This window comes from Mastigoproctus giganteus, chromosome 11 (assembly GCF_048544385.1).
Source record: "Mastigoproctus giganteus isolate SK-2022 chromosome 11, ASM4854438v1, whole genome shotgun sequence".
NCBI lineage: Eukaryota > Metazoa > Arthropoda > Arachnida > Uropygi > Thelyphonidae > Mastigoproctus > Mastigoproctus giganteus.
Window position 1 is genome coordinate 161001503 of NC_143585.1, and position 14631 is coordinate 161016133.

General features: G+C 36.4%; 1 protein-coding gene across 1 annotated transcript in view; it reads right to left on the bottom strand.

The window, feature by feature from the left end:
* The window catches only part of Arp1 (Actin-related protein 1), a 341295-nt gene that overhangs the window by 137176 nt on the left and 189488 nt on the right, over nt 1-14631 (bottom strand). Inside the window, exon 6 of the mRNA XM_090385032.1 lies at nt 6568-6784. Within this exon, the coding sequence (XP_090241158.1) occupies nt 6568-6784 (217 nt within the window). The remainder of the gene's footprint in view (nt 1-6567; nt 6785-14631) is intronic.

Below are 14631 nucleotides of genomic sequence, written 5' to 3' on the forward strand. Positions count from 1 at the left end.
AGGCGAGCCTACTAGCCGATTGATCCTAGCCGGGCCTTCCACGACCTCCCGTCTTGTCGAAGCAGGGCCAAAGTGGTGTATTGAAGCTGGGACCCTCAACCACCAGGATCCGCCTTTCCGAATTTCCACGGGTCACAGCGCACGGCAAACATGCCGGATTCCATTGATGTAAGCCTGGAACCTGGGCTGTGGGCGTTGGATCCCAGTGATGCTAGTCTGGACGTCCAGCAGCGTCACTGGGAGGTCCCCTCACCACGTACAGGTGCCCACGTCGAGGAGTATATGTGAAGGAAAGTTGCTCCAAAAAACAGAAGTTAAGGTATTAACAAAAAGAAAAGTTGGTTCTGTGAGTTTGATGCTGGACAGTAAATGGATGCTGACTGGTTGTGCATGTGTTCAGACTGGTTTGAGAGAGAGAGAGAGAGAGAGAGAGAGAGAGAGAGAGAGAGAGAGAGAGAGAGAGAGAGAGAGAGAGAGAGAGGAGGGGGAGATGCCAATTCAGAAGAACAGTACCCATGGAAGTATTTATAGAAAAGACATGCAGCAGCAGAAACAGAATGTATATGAGAGAGAAAGTGGTGGAAAGACTTTGTAAGAGATGGGTATTTAATTAACCTGACTTCCATCTTTTGAATGGAGTCTAGAAGCTTGAGGGAAGTTTTGGAGGTACCACCCAGCTGTGGAAACAGTAGTCCATGGTAGGGGAGGATTTGAGATTTGTACAAAGAAGTTGTTTAGAAGAAAAGTAATACCAAGAGAAAGGTCATTTTTCAAATGCAGAGGAAGATAATGTATGTGTAGGGCAAAGGTTGTCAAACCAGCAGTGATTATTCATGCATGCAGAGGGAGCAATACTCTCGATCTGACTATCAGCAGTGATTATCCATGCATTAAGAATCTGCAGCTAAAAGAACCACTGGTTGACAGTGATCACAATGTACTGATGTGGGAATTACTTAAAGATGTAACTACCATCAAAGCTAAAGGGAAGGGCTATTGCTTTCGTAAAGGTGACTACAGGAGTTGCAGACAGTTTTTAAGACTGTCTGCGACTCCTGCGACATTGAATTCTAAATGGAAAGCCTTCAGGGACTTAATTTTGGAGGTTATTAGGCTTTTCATTCCAACTAAGAAATACTGTTCAAGGTTTACGCTTAAATGGATGTAAGATGAACTAATGAGGCTCGTGCCAGAGAAGAAAAATGTATGCGATGCATATAAAGTATCAGGTGACAGAGAAGCCTATGGCAGATATAAACTAGTGTGTAATCAAGTCACAAAGGAGGTTAGGCAGGTGAAGGCAGATTACAAGAAATCTTTGGCAAAGGATGCAAAGAAAAACAGCAAAGGGCTCTTTACTTATGTACACTCTAGAAGGAAAGGGATGAATCATATTGGACCACTTAATATAGATGGGTTGACAATTAATGATCATGCTCAGGTAGCTGATAAACTGAATGAGTATTTTGCATCTGCATTCACGTATGAGGAGTTATTCAATGAGGGGGAGTGCCAGAACTTTATCAAACTCTAACAGGGAGCTAAGTGATTTTGTAATAACTGAGAGCAAAGTGGAGGAGAAATTGTTGAAGTTAAACATAAAAAAGGCATCTGGAGTGTACGGGATCTATCCAGTTATATTAAAGGAGGCAGCAAAAGAAATAAACAAACCCTTAGCCATAATTATCAGAGCTTCCTTGGAGTGGAGGTGTGCAAATGTATCACCAATTCACAAAGGGGGTTCAAAAGGCGACAAAAGTAACTATAGACCTGTTAGTTTAACTTGTGTTCTGGGAAAAATAATGGAATCACTGGTTAAAGAAGCATTGCAGGATCATCTAGACATGACTGCAGTAATAGTTAAGACACAGCATGGGTTTGTTAAAGGGAGGTTTTGTCTGACCAGTTTGATTGGATACAGTGATGTGGTCACAAAGGAACTGAATGCCAAAAGTAATTTTGATATCATATACTTGGATTTCAGGAAAAGCTTTTGATACTGTTCCACATGGAAGACTGTTGTACAAATTGGAGAGGTATGGCATTAAGGGTAAGTTGCTAAAATGGATAAAGGGATGGTTGAGTGAGGGACGATAGAGAGTGGGAATCAATGGACACTGCTCTTTGTGAACAAATGTTATTAGTGGAGTTCCCCAGGGTTCAGTGTTGGGCCCATTGTTGTTTTGTATATTTATCAATGATATTGATGAAGGTATATCAGGTTTAATGTCCAAGTTTGCAGATGATACAAAGGTTGGCAGTGTTGTTAAAAACAGTAAAGACAGTATGCTACTCCAACTGGATCTAGATAAGTTGGGCAAATGGGCTGAGAAGTGGCAACTGAAGTTTAACATTAACAAATGCAAAGTACTGCATATAGCTAGCAATAACTGAAGAGAAACATACCAACTGTGTGTGGTACTACACTTAGGGAAGTGGAAAATGAAAAAGACCTGGGGGGGGGGGGTAATTGCGCAGTCATATATCAAGTTTGCTAAGCAGTACAGATGGCCTGCCTGGGCAGGTCAAGGAGTCTTGTCAATGATATACAGGAATTTTTCTAGCAGGGACAGGGATGTGATTATCCCATTATACAACGCAATAGTCAGGCCACACCTAGAGTACTGTGTACAGGTCTGGAAGCCTCATTTTAGGAAAGATGTAGAGTTGCTAGAATGAGTACAAAGAAGCGCAACAAGATTGGTGAGGAGAACATAGGGGTGCTCTTACGAAGAAAGGCTTAAGTTCTGCAAACTGTAGCGCCTGGAGAGTAGGCACCTGTGAGGTGATCTGATTGAGGTGTAAGGCCTTGAATTTGTTGATCAAGCTGAATAATGATGGGATTCTTCCTCTTCCTCAAATTAAGACCCTAAGGGGAGCACAGATTCAAATTGAGGAAAGACAGTTGTAGAATAGATGTGCAGAAATTTGCCTTTAGCCAGCAGATAGTTGATAGCCTAAATAAATTTAAGGCTGAGCTGGAGAGGCATTTGGAACAAATGGTGGGGTGAAATGGGAGGGTTTTTTTGGCTGATGCTGCATAAGTTTGCTTTCCTGCATCATATGCCTCTACTAATGCTAATGGGGAAAAGAGTTTCTATGTATTGCCCAGACTGTATTCATCAGCCTTTCATGTGTTTAGAGTGTTTTGGACAACACCATAAATTTTATAAATGTAAAATGTGTATTATATAGCATTTTTAAATGATGAGCAGTTACTCGCTTATTTTTTTCTCATAGCACCATGCAAATTTCATCAGATGTATCACCAGAGGCCATGCTTTTCAAAAATAATGTAAATTTCCAACAATCATCAGCGCTATACAGCCAACACAGCTGCCACTGAAACAGTGGGTGTCAGCAATATATGTCTGATGAGGCAGCTGAAAAACTAATGGTATTGGATATGTATGGCCAATGTGGCAGTCGACATGTTAATAACTGCTTTAAAATTAAAAAAAAAAAATTTTTTTTATTTATTTATTAAAGAAGACAGTGCCAGCCAGCTTTCCTGTCAACCCTACCATCTATTGCAATACTGTACAAGTAATTTCTAGCATAACATATGCTGCCACTATCATTCCAGGCACATGGAGACAGCCAGAGATCATCTGCCAGCATACAGATAATACCAAAACAGCAACAGAATACACAGGAACAATATAATAACCCCTATTTGGAGGACAAGTCAGTTCATTAGATCATATATCAATGAAACAGCTAAATGATCATCAGATTCATGATCAGCACTAAAGCTGATCGTGAATCTGATGATTATTGCATTCACCACATAAAATCATCACTTTGTACTCACAACAAAAAAAATCACAGCCAAGATAAATCAAAAACTATGTTCCTAAAACAACATATGCAGCTGATGTACCCATCACATAGCGATGGTGAAGGTTTGTTGAAAGCAAAAAACCAAGCGTAGGCTGAAAATGAAGATGGGGATTTGGATACAAAACAATTGCAATATGCAATATATTTATCTTGAATAGCCTTAGCACATTTATTGGAAAACCAAAGTTTAGATAAAAGACAAGATTTTAAGGTGGAGTGTGGGATAAAGGATTTCATCCCTACAAGAACAATTTCGATGACACGACCTGAGCTAACATTTACATCACATGATTTAAAACAATAATTCAACCAAGGAGAAGAAGAAGAATTAGGATAACTGAGATGAGCAGTGTTTGAGACATCCAATAGCCGGATTCTGTCAGAAAAAATTAATTGGGGCTTGGCAGACTAAGTGAAAATGGTCACAAACTGAGACCATGTATATTTGTGTAATGAATTAGGAAGTATTTCAAAGGTTTAGATCTTTTCACAGATAAGTTTTCATAATTAGTACAACTATTCATGATGTACAGAGGGGCCCTAGTATCCGAGTTCCACAGTTACAAAGTTGCAAATAATACATAAAAATACATATGAAAACATAAAAAATATAAAAGTATCTATGTACTTTGTTTCGACTTATGTTGAAGGAAGGAATTATGGTTACGTTACATTAGGAAGTATTTCGGCGGTTTAGATCTTTTCATAGATAAGTTTTTATAATTAGTACAACTATTCGTGATGTTCCGAGGGTCACAGGTATTTGAGTATTCATTATCCAAGTCTCCGCAGTTACGAGGTTGCAAATAATACATAAAAAAAAATACGAAAACATAAAAAATATAATAGTATCTATGTACTTTGTTTTGACTTACGTTGAAGCACCCACACTGCACACAACTATTTCTGCCCTGCTTTTCCTGTAAGTGTCCTGTTGACTCGACGACCCCTACCTACAGTCAGTTTCTCATTTACTGTTGCTTGTAGTAGACATGTCTGATATTTTCGAAAATTTTTATGTTAAGCGAATTCTTAGTTAACTTAAACTTACATTGTTCAAAATATTATTAAAAAAAAATGTCTAATAAAATACTTGTCTCATTTTTCAGTCCTTCAATCCATTTTTTACTAGGTAAAAGTACATAATACATATTACAAAAAATTGTTCCCTGTTTTAAGTGGAATTTTCTGGAACTAATTATCCTCGGATAATGAGGACCCCCCCCCCCCCCCACTGTATCACTGTATACACAGTAAGAACACGCCAAGCTTCCTAGATGTAATGTGGCCTTGTGAAACCCCCTCACATATATACTTGCAAAGTATATGCAAGTATATATGACACCCTCAAATCATTATTCGGCAGAGTAGAGGCTACAAGATTATAAATTAGCTGATCCAAATGTCTCCTAGAGTTACCAAAAAGGTTCAGTCCGGTGGGCTATCTAGTGACCTGTTTGCAAACACTGTTTCAGAGCAGTTTCCCAGAAATGTAAGGAAGACTGGATCTGGATGTGATGCCTATCATAACCTCAAAGTACATCAATCATACTGCATAATAGAAGAGATGGGGGAATTTAGAACTGCATGAGGGAAGATAGAAATATGTCCAACTAAGATGTCTTGAAGTATCTATTTGTACTGGTACAATCAATAGCCAGGTCAAAAATGTTTCAATGATGAGCAACTTTAAAGATCAATGAACAAGTTAACTGACACAACTGTCTTTAGTGGGGCCAATGAGAACCCTAATATCAAACTGAAAAGAAATCTCTCTTTCTCTCACAGCATTGTTGTTTAGTCCAGAATTTCACAGTGGGTTATTTCTGGACCATTTGTTTCTCAGAGGAAATGTTACAAACAGCTATTTATTATTAGCTGTCTACATACAGCTTTTAGTACAAGACACAGGATTGATGCAAAAGTTGGTTCATCCCAAAACTGAAGGAAAATACCACTTTCTCATGAAGAATACTGCTCCTGCACATCATTCCTTAGAAACCAGAATTTCCAAAATTACAATTACCAAACAAGGTAACACAGTACTGTATGTCTCCAGTTTTAACTTACCTCAGATTTTTTTCTGTGTGGATATTTAAAAGAGCACATTGACAATATGAAACCACGTATCGTATGGAACTTAAAAACTGCAACAATGAAGAAACTGCCAAAACTGATTGTGTGTTATGTTAGAAATTTTACAATAAGCCTGTTTTCATGCATTGAGGCCACAGATGATGATTTGAAAATTTGATATACCTTTCTATATTGCTTTCTATATTAAAGTAAGCTTTTTTGGGGTTTTTTAATCAACAAAGGTTTAGCTCTATAGTAATGTTCATGTATGTTCTTTTTCAGATAACTTAAAAAAAAAAAATTCTCTGACTTTTGGTTCATCCTGTGCATTTGTTCACTTCAAGCAAAGGTCACCAACCTTTACCAAGGCAAAACACATGCAGTAGAATATCAAATTTTCGCAATTCATAGATGTGATGTTCAGAAGCTTTAATAATTTAGACTTTCAAATTTTTGGAACACATTTTAAGGTTCTTAAAAACATTTATGTAATATAGAGATAGATAAATGTTTTGCAAGAATTTCTTACTAGCAAATACATATTAGTAATTCCATTAATAAATATTTGATTTGATATAGAGAGAGAAAATCAGTATTAAAGCCATACATATCTGATGTGCTAATTATCTACTCAAAACCTTTTCTCACCTCTTTTATTGTTCGAACAATTTCAAATTCTGCTGATGTGTGAAAATTACAACCTTCTTTACGCAGCAGTAAACGTAAATAGTGTGTGACATCCCGACCTGCAATATCCACTCTCATAATGCTATGTGGTATTGCAAAGCCTTCATATATAGGGACAGCATGAGTGACACCATCACCTGAATCTAATACCACACCAGTTGTACGACCTGTTGCATATCTGGAAGGGGAGAAAAATAATAATAACAACATTATTAAATTATACAGGGTGATTATTCAAAAATCACATATAAATAATTCTCTATTAGCTGAAAAAAAATTTTTCCAGGGGAAGAATCTTGCTTGAAATCATTAATCATTTTTGAATTCTGCTTAAACAATGACAACATTTCTTATTAGATTGCAGTACATTCGATAAGATTACTTATCAAATGCATTTTAAGTTTTAATAAATAAAAAAATATAAATTTTAAAACATTCTTTGTGTTTTATTTTAAGCAATTTTTGCAAGGGACTAGCAAAAGCTGGTACCAAGAAACATTACTGTAAGTGATGGCCAAAACCATTTTTCTTATAGCATTGAACAAACAATATTGCTGCTTAGTGCATTGACAGCATTTAGCAATATGAAGAACTTCAGATTGCCTACATGATAACTGATGAGACTCCAAACAGAGTTGAAACTTGAGTCTGTGCAGTGGCAAACACTATAAATAAAACATCAATATGCTGGAGCAGTGTGTTTTATACAGAACAGTGAAGTCTAAACAGCTGGTGAAGATGCACCAACAATATGAGATTATAGCACTACATAGTAAACTGAGCACTCATGGCTTCAGCTTTTGTCAATCAATTTACTTTATTTTTGTGCACCCTCTTGCATATATTACTATCTCATATATTGTGGATACTTCTCATCACATTGCAATGCATTTTACTTTGATTGAAATGCCTCCAAAATATGGGATCAGTGCACTAGGTAGAAAATTTAGTTTTTTCAATCTCCGTAAAAAAACATGCTTTGGCCACCACTTAATCATTGAGTAATTAATCACTTAATAAGGGAGTATAGGATAACTGCTTGCTTCACTAATGTGAAGCAAGCAGTTATCCTATACTCCTTTAGTATGTCATATGGGGTCGAAACTCCATATCACATACTGGGAGGTATTTAGACGATGTTCTAGTTATTACTGATAGTAGTACTATCCAAGATATTTTACATTCATTTAATAATATTCATTCTAGACTCAAATTTACACTGGAAAGGGAGGATACAGATAAAAAGTCATTAAAATTTCTCAATTTCATGCTTACTCGGGACACGAATAAAATCCAATTTAACATCTATCGAAAACCTACAAACACCGGTATGCTTCTACATTATAACAGCTATCACCCGTTCACCTACAAAAGATCGATTATCTTTAATCAATTTCTAAATGCCTACAAATATTCAATGATGGAATCTGCTTTGGGATCAGAAATACAAATATTAACCAGCAGATTCTTAAACAGGGGTTATCCCCTTGCTACAATAAACCGAATTAGGGTACAAGCTAAGGATAGGATACAAAATACTACACCAACGAATAATAGTAATATCAAAAAATACTTTATTTCTGTCCCATATGTTGAACAGTGGCACAAACAGCTTTACAGATTCTTTAAAGATACCGAATATAAAATTGTAGCCAGGCCAATATGGAAATTACACACTATACTGAACAATCGCTCAGTCCTTTCCTCATTCGCAACACAAATTAATGACCTGGTATACAACATTTCTTGTGGTGATTGCAACTCGTCTTATCAGGGTTCGATGCGTTTTCCTTTGAATATTCGTGTTAATCAACATGCAACCTCAATTCGGGCTTCTCATTCAGCAGCGTCAGAATTAGACTTTCACGCCATTAACGAAAAACACACTTTTTTATTTAACGAGGCCAAAATACTTAAGTGTCCAACATAATTATACAAGACTATTAATTGCAGAAACCGCAGAAATTAAATTACACGAAAATTCTGTTAATGTTCATCAACCATATCTCATCTCTGATTCGTGGGCTTTTACGCACATGCGTGAAGACAAATAATCCCTATTTACGTTTCATACTCACCCCTATTTGGTAATTTTCATTCCTGTGATCACGACATATGGTCGAAAAGCATTGTCAGCTTCAGGAATGAAAATCGTTTTGCAATTTTTTTCGTTAAATTCTTTTAATTAATTTTCTTATTTTTAATTGCATTAAATTGAGTTTTATTGTGTTAAATTGATTTTTAATTATTTTTTAAACTATTTGTTACTCTAATGAAAGTTTTTCAATTTTTTCATTTTAATTTCTGGAGAGTATCATACGGAAGTGTCCTATGTACTATATTGAGGTAAACTTCTCTTATTATTTTACAAATATTAATATCTTGGAATAATTTCAGTGGCTCGTAATATTCACTTTTGTTAATATAGTGATAGCAACATCAATTGATGCTTTTCGTACACCTGTTTTGTCTTGAATTGTTAGCTGCTTATATTTTTCCCAATCACTTTTGCAAAGTTCCATATGAGCATATGATTGGGGCAAGATGAAAAATTTTCCTCTATCTGACAGACTACAGTAGTCTGTCTGATAGAGGAAAATACAAATGAGTTTGGTTCTGCAAATTGTTTCAGCCAGAGAATAACTGATTGCCGAAACAAAAACTACCATCTGGTAATAGTATTTTGTGTGTGTAAATTTTTCCTCTATCATCTATCAGCATTCCACCTCTCAATGAACACATGGAGAGGTGGAATGCTGAACTTGATCCAGAAAAAGAGAAGTGAAAAGAAGTCAGTAATCCAGTATTAAAGTCAAATTTAGCTTGTCAAGAAACTTTTCTAAACTTTATCCCCATTTATTGTGTGCATTATCACCCCATAAAGATGATGTGCATTAAAATCTCCCATAATTCAGAAGGTAAGTGAGATACAACGATCTCTAGGTCACTGTAAGAGTTGGGGGTATAAGGATACAATGGTAACAGCAAAAACAGATAGATATTAGAGTGGCCACAGCTTCTAGATTTGTTTGTAGCATTACCGGTATGGAAGGCACACTGAAGCTGATTGCAACTCCTTTACGAACCAAATTAGTTACATGAGAGACGATCTTTTCTGGATATTATATGACACAATGTTTAAGAGATGTAGTAAAAATATTAAGTTAGTTTCTTGATGACAAAAGGCAACTGGGTTATAACGGATAAGAAGATCCCAAGAAGACACCATCAACATTGCTATGATATCCTCTAAAATTGCAGTGAAGGAAACAACTGGGCATTATTTAGCCTCAGTTTGCTTCTGAGGGTTGTCTTATGATGATCGCATTTATTCTTTTTCAGGTGATATGGTTCTCAACCTCTTTCTCTGTGAAACAATTGAGAACTGGATCTTTGTGAGCTTTTTCTTTGATTTCTGTGAGTATGTCAATCTGTGAGTATCACAAGGAGCATTCTGAATACTTTGGATAAGTATTAGTATGTGGAACAGTGATTTTTATATTAACAGTCTTGTTTGTCTTAGTTTTAATAGGTAAGGGTACACTTCCAATAGTAACTAAGCCCAGTCTGTGATCTGTTTGGGTAGTAGTTATTGTTCTGTGCAAAATGGTAGTCATTGGTGCTGACTTCTGAATTACTAAAGTGAAAATAGGTTGGGTGTTATTTTAAGCATATATTGACTTTTTTGGCTTATTGCTATGTGATGTTTTGTTTGATTCTGACCCGTAGAATCTTTTTAAGTTTTTTAACTTTTGCAGAGGGGACAATCGATGGAGTAGGAAGCATGTGTTGCTCTGCATTACATTAGCATGAATGTGCTCACATGAACCAGAAGCTGCAAGTGGCTAAATCTCTACAAACTTTTTGGGAATGGCCAAATTTTTGGCATTTGAAACAATGTGTTGTAAGAATGCATAGTTTTGACAGTTGAGATACCCTGCTTTGAAAGGTGATGGAGGTTTGGGGTTTATAAAATGTTAGGATTATGTTCCATGTCAGAAGTAGTGGTGTCTCTTTTAGTATTTATACACTTTACATGCACAATTCCCTCGTCTTGTAATTCAGTTTTCAACTCTTCTGAGCGGTTTATGAGATCACTCAGCCATCCCTCTGCTATTCTAAACACACCTCTAGAGGTGTGTTTAGAATAGCAGAGGGGTCTCTGTGCTCGTTCTAGAAACTATACATCCTTCCTAAAATGAGGCCTCCAGGCCTGAAGGCAGTACCCAATGTGTGGCCTGACCATTGCCTTATACAAAGGTATAATCACCTCGTTGTCTCTGCTAGCAAAATTTCTATATGTCATTGACAAAACTCCTTGACCTGATCTGGCAGACCATCTGCACTGCATAGAAGAGTCAGTCTTCTATCTCAAAGCTGGTCACGTTAAGATAATTAGATCCTGCAGGTATTGAGAAGATCATTTTGCACCTTTTGCACCCTAGAAACATGACTTTTTCATCCTATGTTTCTGTTTCCTTCCAGAGGGAAGCAAGACCAATGGCACATGGGGACCAAGTGGTTGAGTCAGTGGAATTTGTGGTATTTAGTTAGTACTATTAACAAGAAACAGACAGGTTAATTTCCTTTCTGGGTCTCTGCATGCTTCATGTAGTGCAAAAGAGCTATGATATATAACTAAATAAGAAAAACTGTGTTGAAAACCTAAAAGAATCTTTTCACTCAGCAAATGCATTCATAATTCAGAACTATAGAAATCACTCTGAAATACTTGTTCACAATAAATCATTTTGGCACGGGGCCTATTGTTCAGACCGTATAAAATATTTATAATGTTATTTTTATACCTTTAGACTTACATATAGAATATTAATATTATATAGTATCTATATCTTAGTTATATTGGTAGAATGAACACAATGGCAGCAAAATTATCCTCAACTTCGAGTATCATTTTTGTGTTAATTTTTTGTCCAGGTAAGAAGATACACCTATTTCATCAGATAAATGCAAATAATAACCACACTAAAAATTTGAAACAAAAAAATATCCAAAACTCCAATAAATTTTAAGAAATAAAAAAATCTACTTAGTAGAGATTATAAGTCACAACCACACAGTAGCTAGCCTAATTCCTGATGATGTAATTGTAATATCTGGTAAACTGGAATATTTTTCTCAAAATTCAGCTTTAATGTTGAGATATGATTTCGAATGGAAGTACTGTTCAAAAGTGTCAATTATAAACACAGATTTGGACAGGGTGGCTTTTGTGATAGCTTTGTCACAAGCAAACCAGTATGGAGTTCGTGAACATGATACCTAAAAACCAGTGTTCTAGACACAAAGTTGTATACAGTTGTTGCCAGTGATGTGGATTTTGTGAGAACTGTATATAGTTACATGAGAAAAATTAGATATTTTTCTCGGTTGTGCTAATACTGAATCACCCTCTACTACAGTGTTTGCATTTTGAAGGATTATACTCAAATTCAATTTTTAACACCCTGCTGTATGCAACAGTACATTTTATTCACCCCCACTTCCCCAATTTAATGTGTAATGATGTAATCTGTGAAATAAGAAATTTTCATACTTCCCCCTTTATTCTATAGGAAATCAAAAAATATGCTTAAAAATGATCGAACTGAAGAAAACATACGACATCGCATAGGGAACCATAATAAAAGAGGCCCTGTGTTGTCGTGATTTTGAGTCTCACTCAAGATTCTCTCTAGAAACATTCCCATAAGTGGTTCATTCATTTGGGTGGAGGGGGCGAATAATTAGAATTGGTAATTTAATTCAAGTTAGTACAATATGAACACACAATTTTAAATTGCACTAAAATTGATTTTTTATAATTATGCACAAAAATTTAAAAAAAAAAAAAACCAATACACATAAAATATTAAAAATTCATGTACAAGTAAAAATATTGTATATTTAACATACCACATTTCTGAATTTCTGGTTTATTAAAATATAAATACAATATTTAATAAATAAAACATCCATATAAATTTGAGGTATTGCTCAAAACATCAAAGGCAGTTATTGTTGAGATATCAGAGACTTGGTGTCACACAGATATAAGGATTGCAGAACTGGAATTTGGGGAATACAATGTGTACAGGAAGGATAGGAAGGGAGGAGGGGCTATGCTATTAGTTAAGAAACACAAAATCCAAGGAAGTGAAGCCAGTCGACATCCCTGGGCAGTGTAGTGTCGAGTCTGTTTGGTGTGACATAAGCATTGGGAGATCAAACTTGAGAGTAGGAGTGTGTTATAGACCTAATGACTCTGATGAGTATAATAAGAAACTGTACAGGGATATAGAGTGGGCCAGTAAATCAGAGTCTTATAATGGGGGAATTTTAATTTCCCAGATACTGACTGGAATTTGTGGGTTGGTCACTCACACACAAGCAAGGCTTTTGTGGATTTTTTGGATGATTGTTTTCCACATCAGCATGTTCAGGAGGCAAATAGAGGGAGTAATACTCTTGATTTGATTATCAGTAGTGATAGGAGACTGGCATTAGTAGAGGCATATGGTGCAAGAAAACAAGCTTATACAGCATCAGCCAAAAAAAAAAAAAAAAAAAAAAAAACAATTTCCATTACACCCCTCCGTTCTTTCGAAATACCTGTCTAGCTGAGCCTTAAATTTATTTAGGCTATCAACTTCCGCAACGAGGGATGGACGTCGGTTCCACCAACCAACCAACTACCTGCTGGCTAAAGGCAAATTTCCGCACATCTATCTTACATCTGTCTTTCCTCAATCTGAATTTATGCCCTCTCAGGTGTTTATTCTGAGCAAGAGGAGGAATCCCATTGGCATTGAGCATGCTCAAACTATTCATGGTTTTATACACCTCTATCAGATCACCTCGCCAGTGCCTAGGCTCCAGACACTGTAATTTGCAAAACTTAAGCCTTTCTTCGAAAGAGCAACCCTTTGTTCCATTCACTAATCTTGTTGCCCTTCTCTGTACTCGTTCTAGCAGCTCTACATCCTTCTTTAAATGAGGCCGCCAGACCTGTAAACAGTACTCAAGGTGTGGCCTGACCATTGGCCTTATACAAGGGAATAATCACCTCCTTATCCCTGTATATCATTGACAATACACCATGAGCTACTCTTGAAGCCCATCTGCACTGTTCAAAGAACTTCATATCTACCTGCACAATTACCACCAGGTCCTTTTCATTCTCTACCACTGTCAGTGTAATACCACAGAGTTGATACGTTCCTCTGGGGTTGCTGTTTCCCATATGTAGTACTTTACATTTGCCAATGTTAAACTTCATTTGCCACCTCTCAGCCCATCTGCTCAACCTTTCCAGATCCTGTTGCAGCAGCATAGCGTCAGTATTGTCCTTAACAACCCTGAGAGTACATTGGTCTGAGACAGTATTTAAATTCTATAAGGTGAGACCAACTGATGATGTTACAAACAACAAATTCAAAATGGGAAGCATTCAAAGAATTTATCTTAGAAGCTACGGCTTTACATATCAACTAAGAAATATTGTTCTAGGTTTAGGCCTAAATGAATGTCAGATGAACTAATGAGACATATGGCAGAGAAGAAAAATGAATGGGACACATATAAATTAATAGGTGACATGGAAGCCTATGATAGATACAAGTTGATCTGTAACCAAGTTACAAAGGAGGTTAGGCAGGCGAAGGCAGATTACGAGAAATCTTTGGGAAAGGATGCAAAGAAAAACAACAAAGAGTTCTTTACCTATGTAAACTCTAGAAGGAAAGGGATGAATCAGATTGGTCCACTGGATATTGATGGTTCAACTGTTGATGACTCTGCTCAAGTGGCTAACAAACTAAATGAATATTTTGTATCTACATTCACATATGAGGAGTTAATCAGGGAGGAATATGCCAGAGGTGAGTTAAACTCTGGCAATGAGCTATATTATTTTGTAATAACTGAGAAAAGAGTGGAGCAGAAATTGATGAAGATAAACATAAAAAAGGCACCTGGGGTGGATAGGATCTATCCAGTTATATTAAAGAAGGCACACCATAGCCA